At 36.3% G+C, this 19578-nt stretch overlaps 1 protein-coding gene across 1 annotated transcript in view; it reads right to left on the bottom strand.

The window, feature by feature from the left end:
* ttn.1 (titin, tandem duplicate 1) overlaps positions 1 to 19578 on the bottom strand; it is a 214712-nt gene that overhangs the window by 103150 nt on the left and 91984 nt on the right. The window contains exons 41-62 of the mRNA XM_052142834.1: positions 18001 to 18276; positions 10473 to 10757; positions 10039 to 10323; positions 9611 to 9895; positions 8460 to 8750; positions 7987 to 8274; positions 7284 to 7400; positions 6905 to 7178; positions 6626 to 6809; positions 6421 to 6498; positions 6033 to 6300; positions 5241 to 5450; positions 5071 to 5148; positions 4956 to 4982; positions 4717 to 4773; positions 4582 to 4626; positions 3771 to 3842; positions 3391 to 3462; positions 3091 to 3165; positions 2475 to 2750; positions 1404 to 1679; positions 334 to 609 (exon numbers count right to left, since the gene is read on the bottom strand). Of these exons, the coding sequence (XP_051998794.1) occupies positions 334 to 609; positions 1404 to 1679; positions 2475 to 2750; positions 3091 to 3165; positions 3391 to 3462; positions 3771 to 3842; positions 4582 to 4626; positions 4717 to 4773; positions 4956 to 4982; positions 5071 to 5148; positions 5241 to 5450; positions 6033 to 6300; positions 6421 to 6498; positions 6626 to 6809; positions 6905 to 7178; positions 7284 to 7400; positions 7987 to 8274; positions 8460 to 8750; positions 9611 to 9895; positions 10039 to 10323; positions 10473 to 10757; positions 18001 to 18276 (4095 nt within the window). The remainder of the gene's footprint in view (positions 1 to 333; positions 610 to 1403; positions 1680 to 2474; positions 2751 to 3090; positions 3166 to 3390; positions 3463 to 3770; positions 3843 to 4581; positions 4627 to 4716; positions 4774 to 4955; positions 4983 to 5070; positions 5149 to 5240; positions 5451 to 6032; positions 6301 to 6420; positions 6499 to 6625; positions 6810 to 6904; positions 7179 to 7283; positions 7401 to 7986; positions 8275 to 8459; positions 8751 to 9610; positions 9896 to 10038; positions 10324 to 10472; positions 10758 to 18000; positions 18277 to 19578) is intronic.

Genomic DNA, 19578 nt, shown 5'->3' with positions numbered 1-19578 from the left:
CTAAGGCTGGTTGAGGTGCAGCTTCTGGCATCTTTGGAGCTTCTGGTGCTTTAAAAGAACATCACATTCAAAAAGTGGCATACAATGAGCCAAAAATATAATGCAAAGGGGTGGACACTTTGTATTCTCAAGTTAAACAAGAAGCATTCTAAGAGTTGAGGATTGCACATATACTGTACCACATAATAACTAAGAACAACAAAAGAAGTTAGGGAAACATACTGTATGTACATAATGTACACATGACACATTAATGAACATAGGCATGAGGACTGACAGAACAAACACAAAAAAAACGACTGAAACATAGAAAGCTAATCACACACACAATACCTTTGATAGAGGGTGCCTCAGCTTTCTTTGTAACTGCAGGCTTAAGCTCAGCCTCAGGCTTTGGTGTAGTTTTTGGTTGAGGTTTAGGCTCAGGTTTTGGTTCAAGCTTGGGCTCAGGCTTAAGCTCAGCCTCAGGTTTTGGTGTAGTTTTTGGTTGAGGTTTAGGCTCAGGTTTTGGTTCAAGCTTGGGCTCAGGCTTAGGTTCAGGCTCAGGTTTAGCCACAACCACTGGAGCCTCTTTGGGTTCTGCTGGCACCTGAGGTTTAGGCTCTATGGCTGTAGGTTTTAAAACAACTTTAAGTAACACAGTCAAAAGAAACAGACTACACAAATACAGCTAAAAAAATTACTTCTAAGATATTTAATTTCTGTGCATATCGGAGATGAACAATATGCTAAGAGTTGTTGTAGCCCAACACATTTAGAACATTTCACATACCAACAAGAAAGTGAGATAATTACTGTAAAAATTACAGTTTCACACATATAACAACATATATTTTAAAATAATTACAACAGACAACTAAAAGAGACAAAACTTATATTCAGAGACACAATCAATACAGAATATGTATTACACAGTATACATGTAACAACCAAAAAGGAAACAGTTTTAAGACACCTCATAAGAACAATCCTCAATATTTTATTTGTATTATTTTTATTATCAAGCTGCAAGAATGAACTTCTGTTTGACTAGTGTCTGGCTTTGCAGTTAAAGCCTCGTCTTTTTTATATCTAAGGCTGGTTGAGGTGCAGCTTCTGGCATCTTTGGAGCTTCTGGTGCTTTAAAAGAACATCACATTCAAAAAGTGGCACACAATGAGCCAAAAATATAATGCAAAGGGGTGGACACTTTGTATTCTCAAGTTAAACAAGAAGCATTCTAAGAGTTGAGGATTGCACATATACTGTACCACATAATAACTAAGAACAACAAAAGAAGTTAGGGAAACATACTGTATGTACATAATGTACACATGACACATTAATGAACATAGGCATGAGGACTGACAGAACAAACACAAAAAACCGACTGAAACATAGAAAGCTAATCACACACACAATACCTTTGACAGAGGGTGCCTCAGCTTTCTTTGTAACTGCAGGCTTAAGCTCAGCCTCAGGTTTTGGTGTAGTTTTTGGTTGAGGTTTAGGCTCAGGTTTTGGTTCAAGCTTGGGCTCAGGCTTAAGCTCAGCCTCAGGTTTTGGTGTAGTTTTTGGTTGAGGTTTAGGCTCAGGTTTTGGTTCAAGCTTGGGCTCAGGCTTAGGTTCAGGCTCAGGTTTAGCCACAACCACTGGAGCCTCTTTGGGTTCTGCTGGCACCTGAGGTTTAGGCTCTATGGCTGTAGGTTTTAAAACAACTTTAAGTAACACAGTCAAAAGAAACAGACTACACAAATACAGCTAAAAAAATTACTTCTAAGATATTTAATTTCTGTGCATATCGGAGATGAACAATATGCTAAGAGTTGTTGTAGCCCAACACATTTAGAACATTTCACATACCAACAAGAAAGTGAGATAATTACTGTAAAAATTACAGTTTTACACATATAACAACATATATTTTAAAATAATTACAACAGACAACTAAAAGAGACAAAACTTATATTCAGAGACACAATCAATACAGAATATGTATTACACAGTATACATGTAACAACCAAAAAGGAAACAGTTTTAAGACACCTCATAAGAACAATCCTCAATATTTTATTTGTATTATTTTTATTATCAAGCTGTAAGAATGAACTTCTGTTTGACTAGTGTCTGGCTTTGCAGTTAAAGCCTCGTCCTTTTTATATCTAAGGCTGGTTGAGGTGCAGCTTCTGGCATCTTTGGAGCTTCTGGTGCTTTAAAAGAACATCACATTCAAAAAGTGGCATACAATGAGCCAAAAATATAATGCAAAGGGGTGGACACTTTGTATTCTCAAGTTAAACAAGAAGCATTCTAAGAGTTGAGGATTGCACATATACTGTACCACATAATAACTAAGAACAACAAAAGAAGTTAGGGAAACATACTGTATGTACATAATGTACACATGACACATTAATGAACATAGGCATGAGGACTGACAGAACAAACACAAAAAAACCGACTGAAACATAGAAAGCTAATCACACACACAATACCTTTGACAGAGGGTGCCTCAGCTTTCTTTGTAACTGCAGGCTTAAGCTCAGCCTCAGGTTTTGGTGTAGTTTTTGGTTGAGGTTTAGGCTCAGGTTTTGGTTCAAGCTTGGGCTCAGGCTTAAGCTCAGCCTCAGGTTTTGGTGTAGTTTTTGGTTGAGGTTTAGGCTCAGGTTTTGGTTCAAGCTTGGGCTCAGGCTTAGGTTCAGGCTCAGGTTTAGCCACAACCACTGGAGCCTCTTTGGGTTCTGCTGGCACCTGAGGTTTAGGCTCTATGGCTGTAGGTTTTAAAACAACTTTAAGTAACACAGTCAAAAGAAACAGACTACACAAATACAGCTAAAAAAATGACTTCTAAGATATTTAATTTCTGTGCATATCGGAGATGAACAATAAGCTAAGAGTTGTTGTAGCCCAACACATTTAGAACATTTCACATACCAACAAGAAAGTGAGATAATTACTGTAAAAATTACAGTTTCACACATATAACAACATATATTTTAAAATAATTACAACAGACAACTAAAAGAGACAAAACTTATATTCAGAGACACAATCAATACAGAATATGTATTACACAGTATACACGCTGACAAAACATACTGCTGAATTTACCTTTGGGTGGTTCTTTTTGCTCTGTTACCATTACAGAGCTGACTTTTTCTTCAACAGGCTTCTTGACTTCTAGTTCTTTAAAATATCAGGGCATCAAGGGGATATAATTCAGTCACAATTTATGTGTTTCCAAACCAAAGAACTATTTGTACAGTAATTGCACAAAAAATGTGATTTGATAACATACAGACATCTCACAAAAAGTTGAAACAGATATGTTTTCAATGTTTTAGTATAAAACTATGAACACACAAAGAAGCAGAGAAACATTTTTACACTCAAGCAAAGACATATCAATACCTTTCTCCGGAAATGGTGCTCTCTGTACAAAGGTGTCAGGTTTTTCTTCTTTTTTTCTCATATCTTCAGGAACTTAAAAGACATCAGCTTTGTTAGACTACAGCTAACGTTTAGCAAAGTTTATGTAGCCAAAGCGTTATATGAACAGTTTATCTAAAAACAATCACAACAGTATTTACACAATGGACATAACTGTGCAAAGACATGCAAAAATAGACTAAACAAATACACAAACAAGAGCAGAACCAAAGATGTTTTCATTCAGCACAGACAACATTAACTTCTAACTGGTGGACAAAAAATAAGAAGGCATAAACAGTATTCTAAATATTAAGAGATTAAGCAAAATCTGCCACAAGCATTTTGCCTTCAACAGATACCTTTCACTGGTGCCTCTTCTGTCCTTTCTACTTCACGTTTTGTTACTGTCTCCTCAACAGGTTTCTTCATTTCTAATGAGAAACAAGAACATTCTTAGGCAAGGAAATGGTCAAACAGAATCTGTAACAAATATACATGGACAAACTTCATAGCACAATACCTGTGGATTGAAAAATATTTAAATGAAGCTAAACTGAAAACAATGGATGATGTTATTGAAGGACTCGGAATGGGCGTAATGATGTTTAATAGACACTTATTTAGAAAAGTAAAACAATACACATGTTTCTGACAAAATGTAAAAATGAGAATGAAGATGAAGATATGTGAAGAATGTTCACACGCGCACATACAAACAAGTCGAGCAAAATATTATGCTCTTAGTTTAAAAGACAGTATACCTTGCTGTGAAAAGAATGCATAACTAAAACTCTCCTTTTGAACTGTCAATCTGTGAAACTTTACCATGCAAATATCAATTGAGGCAACCCTTTGCTAAGATCTGGTGTTAGGGTCAATGCAAAGATCCTTGCATAAAAGAAAGAAAGAAAGAAAGAAAGAAAGAAAGAAAGAAAGAAAGAAAGAAAGAAAGATTTTCCTAAAATGTCTTTATATTTTAATGAAACATCCAGTTGAGATAATGGGATAGTGTGAGATTAATTGATGTGAGATTAAATGGTGAGGAGTTAATGATATGGCAATATTAGTCAATCAATCCATTTGGGAGTTGATAAAAGTTTAGTGTATTAAGGTAAATTCAACTATTAAAGGTATGTAATATTAGAAATGATTTCTAATTTGAAATAGTACCTGTTACTTCAGACTTTTCTTCATAATGAAATTCTGAGGATTCATCTTTTAAATAAAAGGTAACAATTTAATTATTATAAGAAGTTTTGCAACACTACAAGATCTCAATTATTTATTCATTTACGTTTGTCTTACCTTTAAAACTAATCACAGATGATACATCAAGCACATGTATTGATACATCCGGCACATCTAAATATTGAAATTAGTTTTATTTATTAATTGTTTGACTGATTTCATTAAAGAATATTACTTTAGAGTTTACATAAACAGAATACACATTTTTTAAGTAAAATTAGTTGGGTGGGTGTTGGAGGTGAAAATAAGAAATAGTTAATCCTCAGCAACGACTTTGTGCATAACAAACTACTTACCAAAGGAATGTGTTCCTATATCAATTTCTGGAAAAGAAGTATAAGTAAAATATAATTACTGTTGACTACACACTAATGATCAAGCAACAAAGTAATGCTGCTCTATAGTTTGTACCTTTGCCTGACAGATAAAGCTCAGCTGTACTTTTAGTTTCACCAACAGGCTCCAGTCGCGCAATCACAGAGTACACACCTAAAAGATTTTCAGTCAAGTTAAATTGAGGTCAAACTTACTTAATTCTGTATTTATAGTGAGCTACTCAAATGACCTTTGAATATACACACCTTCATCCTCAGATGTTACATTACGGATAATCATAAAGTGCCTTCGTCCCTCACACCTGAAGTTATATTTCAGGCTCTCTTTAAGCTCCCATGCATCTTTATACCAGGTGACGACTGCGTTGTCAAAGGACAACTCACACTCAAAAGTGGCAGACTTGCGTTCATTCACCAAAATATTTTGAATCCGCTTGGTGAACTGAATTTGATCAGCTACAAATAATATAAAAAGTATGGGAATTATTAATAGCCTCATAAATGCATTTCACTAATAGTGTTTAAGAATGAAAAAAGGAAAAGAGGAAAGAAAGAACAAGACTGGAAACAAGTACAGTAAATGTGAAGACACACAACCTCTGTTTATATCCAACACTTTGTTGGTACACAATGAATGCCACTATGGCAAACCATTTTTAAAGCAGCAATTGGAAAAAGAAAGAAAATTTAGTAAGCACAGAAACAAGAGGAAAGAGGTTAGTAATTTCTCACAAAAATCTGGTAAATTTAGATATGAAAAGATTTTCTAATCTATAGAGGACTGCTATGATTATGAGGATTTAATTTTATATGGTAGAGAACTAGTACAGGTGTAGCATGGGTTACGAATGTTGCACACTATTAATCTATTGTGTAGTTATGTGTACGTATACTACAATGCAAATTCTAGCCTCTTACCAGCTGATGGATTTTGCACATGATCATGACACTCTGTAAGGTATTGTCGTAAAAATGTCTCAATGCATTTTGATAAAGGTTATTTTAATGAAGATTACAAGCTCTATAAAGGGGACTTACCCAACACTGTCAGTCTGGCACTGGATATATGTGGCCCACAAACGACACGGTAATTTCCCTGGTCACTGGTCTGACAGTTTTTGATCTTCAAAATGTGACGATCGCCCACAAGTTTAATGTCGTATTTATCACTTGTTTCTAGCTTCTGTGTATCTTTATACCAAGACAACGTAATTTCTGGATAGTTGATTTTAACCTCGCACTCAAACACTGCCTCTTTGTTAATTTGCGTTGTCAGATCATTGATGTCATTGAGCAGGGTAACAGGCTGTAAAAAGAAAATATTTATACATTCATATATTTAATCTGTAATATGTATTTCATGCAAATATGTTTAGACTGAAAGCTGAAGCAATGGGTTCCTCAACTTCTCAAGAAAGGAACATACTTCACTGTGTTCCATTCTCCTCTGCAAATCAGACACAAGCTTAGCCAAATCCTCATCATCTCTGCCATGTTCACTTTCCTGATTCAGAAAATAGGGGCATTGTGAAAAGCTAGTAATCTTATAGATTTATTTCCCAATAAGGTGTAAGAAAACAAAAGATTTGCATAATTTACTGTATTTAGACAAACAATTTAGATTTATCTACCGATCTTCCACTTTCTTCACCCTTCTCCTTCTTCAGAAATTCAATTGCTTGAAGAAGACCCCGGTAGTCTGTGATACCATACATGCGAGCATATTTCTCATACTCTTTTGGGTCTACATTTCTTAGCAACTCAACAATGTCAATGTCTTTGTCTTCCTTTAGACTTTTCTGCTTTGATGGAGTCCTGAACATGATAAAAAAGAGTGCATAGTTATAATCATTGTGGTATTTTTGATTTTCAAGTTGTTCTGCCAAAGAAAATCCCAATATCAGACTCACTTCTTCAGTTTCACCATCTCAGGCTCAGAGTCTCTCTTCTCATTAACATTTAAGTCTGTGCTGCACTCAATTTCTCCATGTTTGTTGGAGGCAACACATCTGTACTGACCAGAGTCAGATTTGGTCACCTCTTTGATCTCCAGCTTGGCCTCTTGGCCTTTTTGTTGAATGTTGATGCGACCACCATGAGTCATCTGTCTCCATTTTCCCTTCATCCATTTCACATTAGGAATGGGATCACCCCCAACTTTAGCAATGAATGTAGCTGTGCCTTCTGTAATCCAGATTATGATGTGGAACCACCATGTAATTCAACATTTGATGCCAATTTAAAGGAATGTCAAAAATCTACACTGTTTAATAGAAAGCAGCCACTTACTCTCAATAATATGAATTCTCTTGGGCTCCTCAATGAAGAAAAGGTCGTCAAGCTTTTTAACTTGCTGAGGTGCTGAGGGTGCTGCCGGTGTTGTTGCAGGTGCTGAACCTGCTTTATCTGAGTAATACGGCAGTGCAACAAAACTTTTTTTTAGAAAATTATAAAAATGGACTGAAACCATAATCAGATCAATCTCATATACTGTGCATAAAGCATTTTTGTTTGGACAAAATGCATGGTCTAAGAAGATCTTTGGTTTCTCTAGAATACATTTACATGTGAAAACAAATAGCTTTAGAAAGATTATCAAGATCACAGAAATACATTATACTGAGGTATGCACTGTGAATAATCTAAATCTTCAGACCAAATACAAGCAAAAATAGCACAAGTGTAGTATCTGGTATAAAGCAAACAGCAAGAATGGATGGCTATCCAAAGCATTTAAGAAGCAACCAAAACAAGATGCAGAGATCATCATCAAGATGGTAAAGAAAGCAAAATGCATGACAATGAGATTTACAGATTAGTTCATACTCTCCTTGATACTGTTAGAAAGGTTGAGCATATTATACCCAAAACTAGACATGAAAAGAAACAATTCAAAGAGTTTTTACTACTACCGTCTAATACTTTGCTAAATTCAAATGCACACTTTGGTTATTACATAAAATTTTGATTAACATTAGGGACTTTTGATTACCTGTGACTGTTACTTTGGCCTTGCAGAATTCACTACCAGCAATGTTGGTTGCCTTGCACAGATAATCTCCTGAATCAGTTTTGGATAACTTGTTTATCTCCAGGGTAGCCGTGCCATCCACAAATTTTATTTCAGTTCTAGCTGAGGACGTGACCTCCCTTCGGTCTTTCATCCACTGGATCTTCAGAGGAGGAGTGCCTGAGACATGGCAGTTAAGGTTTAGCCTTTCACCCTCATTCACCGTCACAGGTTTGAGGGGAATGTCAAAAGTCGGTGGGCTTTTTTGCTCTAGATAATCAAAAGTAAACAATTTCAAAAAATTTCCATTCCTTTTCATTGAAATGAGGAAGTGAACATTCAAAACAAAATACCAATTAATAGCACAAAAAAAATGTACATACAAAGACAAAGAGGGAATACAACAAGAAGTGAGAAATCATGCAATAAGAAGAAAGAGAACTTTAATTGGCTACCTTTGATGTTAACCACAACTTGGAAGGAGGCAGTACCAGCTTCATTTGAAGCGTTGCATGTGTAAATGCCACAGTCTGTGGCTTTGGACTTTTTGATACACATCACAGCCATGTTGCTCATAAAGGAAATTTCATAGACATCAGAGGTGCATATTTCTCTGTTATCTTTGTACCAGCTCACAAACAGAGGTTGTGACCCAGCTACTCGAGCCTCAAGCTTCACCAATTTGCCCTCTGCATCCTCAATTTGCTCTGAGGGTTTCTTAGTGAAGGTTGGTGGAATTTTGCGCTCTGAAAACAAAACACATTGCACATACAACAGTCACTCACAAGAAAGCAAGATGCAAAAAGCATTTCACAAAAAGCTGAGTGGAACTAAATGTGTTTTGTTTTATCGTAATCAATTTCATGAATCAATTTTCATTACTAGCATGGCAAGACCAGCGTCTGCCTTTTATGCTTTTAGAATAGCCAGGCGTGCAGTTTTTCCACACATGATATTTCGTAATCTTTCTCAGGATGGAGATCTTGGCGATCATTTAACCGGATGATTTATACAGTACTCGGCAATGCTCCTGCTATGTGGAATTTCTAATCTATTCTTCCTGTTTAAACTCGAGAGTGAAAAGCTTTTGATCAAACACTGAAACCCTCTTGAATTTATAGTAGAGAAGCAGATTAAGGGATTGTATAGTAGTAAAGCAGACTAAAATGTGTTTATTAGACTAATCAAGGTTTGTTTGTTAGTATGGAACTCGAACAAACCTTGAAGTGTTAGCTGTGTACAGCATGAAGTTAATCTCAATTTTATTTACTACCTGTTCACAAAAGTTTTCTGTGTAGCATCTGGTACATTTGTCAATTTCAAGCACATGTACTGTTAAATGCTTTTTAAGTTGTTCTCCTCTTTAAGCAACGATATGCAACAAATTCACGTGATCCTTTTACAGAATACTTAAATTATACAGGCTTTGCTAGCTATTTTCATTTATAAATGCTTGTAGTGTTTCTTGTTGAATTCTAGTAATTTTTCCAGAGGGGACTAATGGGTCTTTAAGAAAGGAAAGGGGAAAAGAAATATTGGAAAATTGGTGGTGTTTGAATACTGATCTGTGTAATTCACTCAAATAAGCTGGCTATCATCAACTAACCTGTTGCACAGGTGACCTGAGCATGGCATATATCTGAGCCATCTTCATTTGTAACCTCACAAGAATATCTTCCAGGAGTATCACTGTCACACTCATGAAGACTTTCCAAAATGCAAGTTTTTCCAATTACTTTTGTGTTCCATTTATAGGAAGCATAGAGCTGTTTGCCATCTTTGTACCATGTGACAAACAGCATTTCAATTCCAGTAAAGGAGCATTCGAGTATTAATTTTTGTCCCTTTTGAAGAATCTGGTTTGTGAGCTTCTTCACAAAATGAGCAGGCCCTAGGAGGATCAACATCATGCCAGGTAAATCATTTTCAGATGAACCACTAGATGAGCATCAAGTTTTAAGAAAACAATATGCTTCAACATGAATTCCATCCAATACTAATTCCAGGTAAATGGGCCTTTAAAATTGTACTAACCAGAGACTGTGGTCACTTTAGCATGACAGATATCGGTTCCATATGAATTTGACACCTCACAGGAGTACTTTCCAGGAGTATCTTTAGTGCATTCATGTAGGCATTCCAGAGTGCAGGTGTTTCCAACAACTGTAGTGTTGTATCTATAAGAGGCATAGACTTGCTTGCCATCCTTGTACCAGGTGACAAAGAGTTTTGGAGCTCCGGTAAATGTGCACTCAAGCTTCAGTTTTTTGCTCATGGCGACTTTTATATCCTTAAGCTTCTGTTCAAATCTGGCAGGTTCTAAGAACAAGAGATCAGCGAAATTATTTCATCCCCTATCTACTTACAGTGGACCAAATTTTAAGTTTTGACAATGGTAATATTTCGTACATAAATGGTTTCATATCAACTGATATATCAATATAAGGAAACTAAGTTGATATACGAACCTGTCACTGTAGTTACATTGGCATGACAGATATCGGTGCCGAGTGAATTTGCTACTTCACAAGAGTACTTTCCAGGAGTGTCTTTATTATTCTCATGGAGACATTCCAAGATACAAGTGTTCTCAATGATTCTTGTGTTGTATCTATATGAGGCATATAGCTGCTTTCCATCTTTGTACCATGTAACAAATATCTTCGGTGCTCCGGTGAATGTGCACTGAAGCCTCAGTTTCTGACTCAATGGGACAGCCATGTCTGTCAACTTTTTCACAAAGCAGGCAGGCTCTGTGAGGAACAGCATCAGATCCATTTAAATTTCTCTCTAAACAACGTCAAGAACTATACATACAAGTTGCAAATCACCCTTTGTAACATGCGTAAAGATACTTCAAAGCATTCTCCTCAAATCAAAAGCAACTCCTCAAATTTTATCAAGTAAGCAACATCCAGATTAAAAACAACGATTTTCAAGCGTGCCTCAAGAAACTTGCAGATGCAAAAACAGACAAAATCTATAAATTTTTCCCCCCACAAAAACAGGCACTAAGAAAAAGTTTAGGTCGCATGCCATCCGTCAATGTAGCCTTGATATTTTGACAGAGGACGAGATAGATTTGAATTAAGATTCACTAACCACTTCAACTAACGTGCAACGTCTTTCAAAGCAACACACCATATTGATGCCAACCCAAAAAAGTACAAAAAGCATAATCCCAATTGACATGCAGTCCAATGCTGCAATATCAAATCATCCCATTTATATCCATGGGCAAAATCCATGGGTATGGAACATAAAGAATTATATTTTGAAATGCAGGCAGGCATTTCGGATAGTTCAGTCCAATTTACAAACCTGTAACTCCCACTACTTGAGCATGACATATATCTGATCCATAAGTGTTTGAAACTTCACAAGAGTATTTTCCTGTTGTCTCTTGGTTGCACTCATGCAGACACTCCAAAGAACAGGAGTCTGATGTGACTTTGGTGTTGTAGCGATATGAGGCATAGAGCTGTTTTCCATCCTTGTACCAAGTGACAAACATTTTTGGAGCTCCAGTGAATGTGCATTCAAGTCTTAGTTTTTTGCTCATTGGAACAGACAGATCTCTCAACTTCTTCACAAAGCGTGCAGGCTCTGAAGTGAAGAAGATTGGAATACCTCAAATGAATGATTTTGAGATGAATTATATATATATATATATATATATATATATATATGTAAAGAACTTCCATCTTAATAATGGTAAAATAAAAATGTACGAGAATCACTGAAGCCCATGTATATATACAAACCGGTCACTGTAGTCACTTTGGCATGACAAATATCTTTTCCAAAGGCATTTGAGACTTCACAAGAGTATTTCCCTGCTGTGTTTTTGTCACATTCATGTAGACATTCCAAGATGCAGAAGTTGTCTGTGACTGTTGTATTGTATCTGTACGACGCATAGAGTTGTTTGCCATCTTTGTACCAAGTCACAAACTTTCTCAAGGCTCCAGTGAAAGTGCACACAAGTCTCAATCTTTGGCTCATTAGAATAGAAATGTCTTTCAGCTTTCTCACAAAATGGGGAGCATCTAAGAGGAATATCATCAACTCAGTTTATTCTCCAGTCAGTTTGAATGACATGCTAAAGATTTTAAATAAATTATAATTTTTGTTGTCCAGCTGTAATCCACCTTATTTTTCCAACACAGAAGTAAGTAGCGGCTGCATTTCCGGCAAATGTGATACATTTTCGCTGACATTGACCGCAGTGTAAATAACTAGAAGGTTATAATACCAGATTTTAGTGATATGGTTTTATAAACGATCACACATCCAATCACAGGATGTACTTCAGAATGTGCCAATGTCTGATAATTTCTAATGTCAGCATTTATATTAAAAGAGTAAGTAAATCATTCACATGTTGTAATGAAGAGACGGTAATAAAATCTGCTTCTTTCTTTACCGAGATCGTGACGATGCAGTCTTTCTTGTCTCCCTGTAAACCTCTGTTCATGTGTATCTAAATAACCTCCAATGATGCCTCTATTTAGTTATTTCCTAAGGCGATGTTTCATACGTTTTTCTGAATGCGGATCTGTGTGTTTGTTTACTATGCACCGTTAAGAAAAACAGAATGCTGTCTGACAAGAACGGAGAGTTAATTGCATTTATTATTTTGCCAAGATGAAACAAGATGCCGTTTTAAATGCAAAGGAAGTTGACCCAGCATTTTCCCGGCAGCTTTCTTCTCTCTGCAGGCTGTGTGAAATTGTGGAGGACTGTTCTCTCAGTGCCTGATTTCATTCATTCTGCCTTAGAAACATTGTGTGATAAAAAATGACAAAATGTGCTAAACAGTAAAACAATATGCGCTCAAAATCTTTTTGAAAAAGTTTTTGAAAATCGTAATTAATGACAAAAATATGTCAACATTTACATTTATTATACATGTATAATATAAAGCAGAATAATGTAGTATTTTTGTATAGCTAAAAAAGCTGGAAGTGGCTTATACCGGAAGTGGTCCACATTTAAGTTTGCTATTTGCAGTGCCCTAGTTTCGCTGAAAAATAAGGTGGATATGTTCATGCTTTTTTGATACAAGAAATTCTAAGAATGGTATAGATCTAACATGATTTCCTATAGATGAATATATATATATATATATATATATATATATATATATATATATATATATATATATATATATATATACACTCACCTAAAGGATTATTAGGAACACCATACTAATACTGTGTTTGACCCCTTTCAGCCTTCAGAACTGCCTTAATTCTACGTGGCATTGATTCAACAAGGTGCTTAAAGCATTCTTTAGAAATGTTGGCCCATATTGATAGGATAGCATCTTGCAGTTGATGGAGATTTGTGGGATGCACATCCAGGGCACGAGCTCCCGTTCCACCACATCCCAAAGATGCTCTATTGGGTTGAGATCTGGTGACTGTGGGGGCCATTTTAGTACAGTGAACTCATTGTCATGTTCAAGAAACCAATTTGAAATGATTCGAGCTTTGTGACATGGTGCATTATCCTGCTGGAAGTAGCCATCAGAGGATGGGTACATGGTGGCCATAAAGGGATGGACATGGTCAGAAACAATGCTCAGGTAGGCCGTGGCATTTAAGCGATGCCCAATTGGCACTAAGGGGCCTAAAGTGTGCCAAGAAAACATACCCCACACCATTACACCACCACCAGCAGCCTGCACAGTGGTAACAAGGCATGATGGATCCATGTTCTCATTCTGTTTACGCCAAATTCTGACTCTACCATCTGAATGTCTCAACAGAAATCGAGTCTCATCAGACCAGGCAACATTTTTCCAGTCTTCAACTGTCCAATTTTGGTGAGCTCTTGCAAATTGTAGCCTCTTTTTCCTATTTGTAGTGGAGATGAGTGGTACCCGGTGGGGTCTTCTGCTGTTGTAGCCCATCCGCCTCAAGGTTGTGCGTGTTGTGGCTTCACAAATGCTTTGCTGCATACTTCGGTTGTAACGAGTGGTTATTTCAGGCAAAGTTGCTCTTCTATCAGCTGAATCAGTCGGCCCATTCTCCTCTGACCTCTAGCATCAACAAGGCATTTTCGCCCACAGGACTGCCGCATACTGGATGTTTTTCCCTTTTCACACCATTCTTTGTAAACCCTAGAAATGGTTGTGCGTGAAAATCCCAGTAACTGAGCAGATTGTGAAATACTCAGACCGGCCCGTCTTGCACCAACAACCATGCCACGCTCAAAATTGCTTAAATCACCTTTCTTTCCCATTCTGACATTCAGTTTGGAGTTCAGGAGATTGTCTTGACCAGGACCACACCCCTAAATCCATTGAAGCAACTGCCATGTAATTGGTTGATTAGATAATTGCATTAATGAGAAATTGAACAGGTGTTCCTAATAATCCTTTAGGTGAGTGTGTATATGTATATATCGTTATTTTATTTTTTTTTTTTTACTGACCGCTCACTGTCATCACTTGAGCATGGCAGAAGTCAGATCCAAATGAATTAGACACTTCACAGGAATATCTTCCTGGAGTGTCTTTGTTACACTCATGAAGGCACTCCAAGATGCAGGAGTTCTTTGTGACTTTTGTGTTGTATCTGTATGAAGCATAAAGTTGCTTTCCATCTTTGTACCAAGTGACAAACATTTTGGGGACTCCCACAAATGTGCACTCAAGTCTTAACTTGCTGCTCTTAGGTATGGAGACATCCATCAATCTCTTCACAAAGGTGGCAGGTTCTGAGAGTAATAATTTCACATATCAATTTTGTTGATCAAATGTTGGTTGTTGCCTAAATACTAATACTCATCTTAAGCAATGCAAAACTTAATGTATTACTAAACGGACCTGTCACTGCTGTCACCTGAGCATCACAGATAGCTCTTCCATAAGCATTGGAAACTTCACAGAAGTATCTTCCAGTTGTTTCTTGAGTACTTCCAAGGCGGCTTTCCAAGATACAGGAATCTTTGGAGACTTTTGTGTTGTATCGATAGGAGGCATAGACTTGTTTGCCATCTTTGTACCATGTGACAAACATTTTTTGAGCACCAGTGAAAGAGCACTCCAGTCTTAATTTCTGACCAACAGGGATGATGACACCCTTAAGCTTCTTCACAAAACATGGAGAATCTGGGAGAAACGGTACAGCATTTTACAGTGTGCAAATGGTGGTTTTATCTTTTTAAAATGAACACTAAAAGAATCCATTATTTCCATTGATTTCCATTCACAAACCTGAAGTTGTAGTCACTTGAGCATGACATATGTCAGATCCATGAGCATTTGAAACCTCACAAGAGTATTGTCCAATGGTCTCTCTGGTGCATTCATGAAGGCACTCCAAGATACAGGTGTTCTTAGTTACTTTTGTATTATATCTGTATGAAGCATAGAGCTGTTTGCCATTTTTGAACCAGGTTACAAAAATTTTTGGGGCTCCTCTAAATGTACACTCAAGCCTCAAGTTTTCACTCATTGGAACGGCAACATCTTTAAGCTTCTTCTCAAATCGAGCAGGTTCTGAGAGAAACAATTTCATATTTAACAGGGTGTAATAACAAAAGTTATCACTACGATCACCTAGGATGCTGTCAGGTGGATGCAAATGTAATTGTGCTATTGTGAACTGAAAATCGAAATAAATGACTGAAGTATATCATACAAACCTGTCACTGCGAACACATCAGCATGACAGATATCAGATCCATGAGAATTTGAAACTTCACAAGAGTATCTTCCTGATGTTTCTGGGGTACACTCATGAAGACATTCCAAGATGCAGGAGTTCTGAGTTACTTTGGTGTTATATCTATAAGAGGCGTAGACTTGTTTGCCGTCCTTGTACCAGGTTACAAACATTTTCTGGGATCCTTTGAATGTGCACTCAAGTCGAAGCTTTTGACTCATTGGGATTAACGTGTCTTTCAGCCTATTTACAAAGCGGGCAGGTTCTGAAGAAAAAGTTTGATCAAATTAGAATTAATGGAGTTAAATAGATTTAAAATGCCACTGAAGATAGTAGGTACAGTATAACAGGAAGAGTTGAGATATACTGTAACTTTGAGCATGCCAGACATGCTGCTTGTTTTTGTTTTGTTTTTCAATCTAAAAACAGGCATTGGCCTTTAGATGAAAGACTATTTGATTGTATCAATTGGAGCACTCCAGAGACATGCATCAACTGAGCACGATGCAATTTACGAACCTGTAACAGCGGTCACGTGAGCATGGCATATGTCAGTTCCATATGCATTTGAGATTTCACAAGAGTACGTTCCAGTGGTCTCCTCTGAACACTCGTGTAAGCATTCCAAGACACAAGAGTTCCTGGTCACTTTGGTGTTGTAGCGATAGGATGCATACACCTGTTTGCCATCTTTGTCCCAAGTGACAAATATTTTTTGGGATCCAGTGAAGGTGCAAACAAGTTTCAACTTTTGGCTCATTGGGATGGAAAGGTCGCTCAGTCTCTTCACAAAGCAAACAGGCGTTGGTGCTGTGAGGAACAGTATAGCTTTAAGTTACATCTCTGTAATAGTTGCACAGGATTTACAATTTATATGTTGTTATGGAGTCAATATGTATTCACCATACAACTGAAACAACTGAAATCCACGTTGAGCACAGTAACCAATATCTGTTTAAAGAATTACATAAAAGAAATTCACAAGAATACTGAAATCCAAGTCTGTATTGCTCTTGAAGACATTACAAGACAGTTGCATGGTCTGCAGGATAATTTTTCTGTAAAAGGGAAAGATCTGTTTTCCATTCTTAAGCCATTTCACAGTTATTTTTTTCATTTAAGTGCACACATCATGCACCATCCAGAGTTCCGATATTGGATATTTCATAAGAGTAGTTTCTAGCTGAGTCATCATCCAAAAGTCTTTAGAGTCTTCTGTCACTATAAAATCCAAGAGTTAAAAGAGATTTCTATAGTAGTATTCCAGCAAATGTAAGAGCCATGGATTTGTTTCCCATCCTTGATCCAAATCCTTTAGGGCTTCAAGAGAAAAATGGAATCGAAAATTGTCTCCTCTACCTGGGTTTGTCCATTTTGAAGAAAGTTAGAGTTGGTCTTTTTTCTTCTAAAGCCATTCCACTGTTTTATTTCCAACCATAAGATTTTTTCAACCCTTTGATTTCACCTCCTTATGATAGATATTGGGTAAATCCTTTACAAAGCCATGTGGCTCTGACTCAAAGAAGACCATTTTCAAAAGATGAGTCTTTGATTGTTCTTTGCAATTTTCCAGCTATGGCATACATATCACCTGTACTATTTTTACTAAATTTACCAGCAACCACTGTCAAGTTCAAGACGTTCATTTTTAACCAGTAAAAACAAGCATAGTTTTTGTCAACCAAGGCAAGGATCCAGATAAATGGAAGTCAATCATTTAAACCTAAAAAGAATAGTTACGAATCACATAACAAACACAGAATGTGTGAACACTAGAGGAAAGAGCAAAGAATCATTGTATGGCCACCCATGGGCCTTGAAATTTCTAAGCCAGAACAAGAACCAAAAAGTCAATAACACTGTTTGAAATAAACTGTATGCCCCAAATCGTCTTTGGATGATCTTACGAACACAGACAAAATTCTTAAAAACATAGACGTGAATCTGTTTTTGTATATGGTAAAAACACGGACCGTTGATATATTAATCAGTGTTTTTGTGCTAGCCTGATTGCCTGATGTGATTTATAAGTTACGTGAAATTCACTGTAAGGAAATATTGCATCATCCTAAATATACCAACCTAAAACAATTCCATTCTAAAATTGAGCTGCACTGCATCTTTCATGAAAGTCTTGATATTGATATTGCAGGTCAACCATGATACATAGAACTAAATCATGGCAACAACAACTGCTGAATTAATGCATTGTTAACAGTTTTAGCTTGCCATTGTAGCCCGCGCTGCATGTTAGTAACACACATGTTAGTGCTGGGAACCTGCAGACATAATTCTTCTTATCTTTCTCAAGCATACTAACCTCTTATCAAAGCAACTGATTTTGAGGTGATTTTCCCAACTTCGTTTGACAGGAAGCATTGGTACTCCCCAACATCTAAATTTTCAAAAGGATGTATCTCCAAATATTCAATCAAATCTTCAAAGATAATTTGACTTTTGTCAGATGTGACATGCCTCTTATTTTTCAGCCAATTCATTTCAGATGGGGCAGTACCAATGTCCTCACTCCAAAATAAAGCACTGGTTCCATTCACTACTTCCAGCATTGGTAATTCTTTTCTGATGGAGGGGGGTTCTGAGAATAAAAATTAAATGGATTTCATGAAAACCAGTCATAAACTCTAGCTGTTAATATCAATAGTATTAATTGTCTAGGTTAATATAACAACCTTTTTATAGTCTACCTAGTATTGCTGCACTAGCAGCCAGCCTCATTTAGTCTCCACGGTCTTTAGAAAAATGTGTCCAGCCCTCACTAAAAATCAATATATATATATATATATATATATATATATATATGTATATTGTATATATATATATATATATATATATATATATATATATATATATATATATATATTATTTTATTCTTATTCTTATTTTATTTATTTCATTTGAGGACAATGTCACAAGAAGTTCCATGAAATAAATCTTTCAGTGCAGCGGTATAGATATGTCTGTTTAACTAAACATTATGGCCAATCCATAGAACATTTTAAGAAACGCAAGGGTGTCATCAAATCAGTGTGTGGAAATACTGTGGTGAGTTGGTGTTGAGTACTGTAGAACCAGCATTTTCATTATCAGTATCTTTTGAAACACAAACACACATATACTGTATGCACATTGAATATCATCACAAATCAAGTAACACAGGACAACAATCACTTGGGACAAGTATTCAACACAGGACTTACCTTACTCTATCACAACAGAATAGCACTTCATTGTTTCTACACTACAAAGCAATACATTCCACTAACTTCAATGTTTGTGAACTTGCCATCTTTGCAGGCCTTGAATGTTTTGAATATCCTTTAATCTTTTATCAAGGTGAAGATCAACCCAAAGTTATGATCCAATATGCACTCAAGACATAGTGGAATAGCCACTAATATAATTTAGTAAAATGTCTTATCAAATCAGCTAAATCACATTGCAGAAGTTAAGTAGTCTACTTGTAATTGTAATTTTCAGAAAAGATCATATGATTTTTTATTGGTATTGCCACACAGCATTCATTGGGGAAGATCTTAAAACTGTCACATCAATTTTCTGGGAAGAAAGTCTCTAAGAAAAGGAAGGTAGTAACTAAAAATCTAACCAAAAAGATCAATTGTAATCATTTAAGAAAATGAATACAATTCAGAGGAATGTTTGAAAGATTTAGATATTTCTATTATTTCATGATCTTCTGTAATTTAATAATCATTACATGCTCTACAAGAAATATAGATACACCATATATTGCATCTTTTTTTGATAACAAAACTTTGTCATTCACGAGTGTAAAAAAAAAAAAACACTCAACAGTGTCTGAGAATCAGGAACCATAAAAGTTAAACTAAAATAACTTAACAGTAAATGTAATGTAAAA

The sequence above is a fragment of the Xyrauchen texanus genome, chromosome 14, assembly GCF_025860055.1.
Source record: "Xyrauchen texanus isolate HMW12.3.18 chromosome 14, RBS_HiC_50CHRs, whole genome shotgun sequence".
Classification (NCBI taxonomy): domain Eukaryota; kingdom Metazoa; phylum Chordata; class Actinopteri; order Cypriniformes; family Catostomidae; genus Xyrauchen; species Xyrauchen texanus.
Note: the sequence above shows the minus strand (reverse complement) of the source record. Positions and strands in the feature narration are given on the sequence as shown.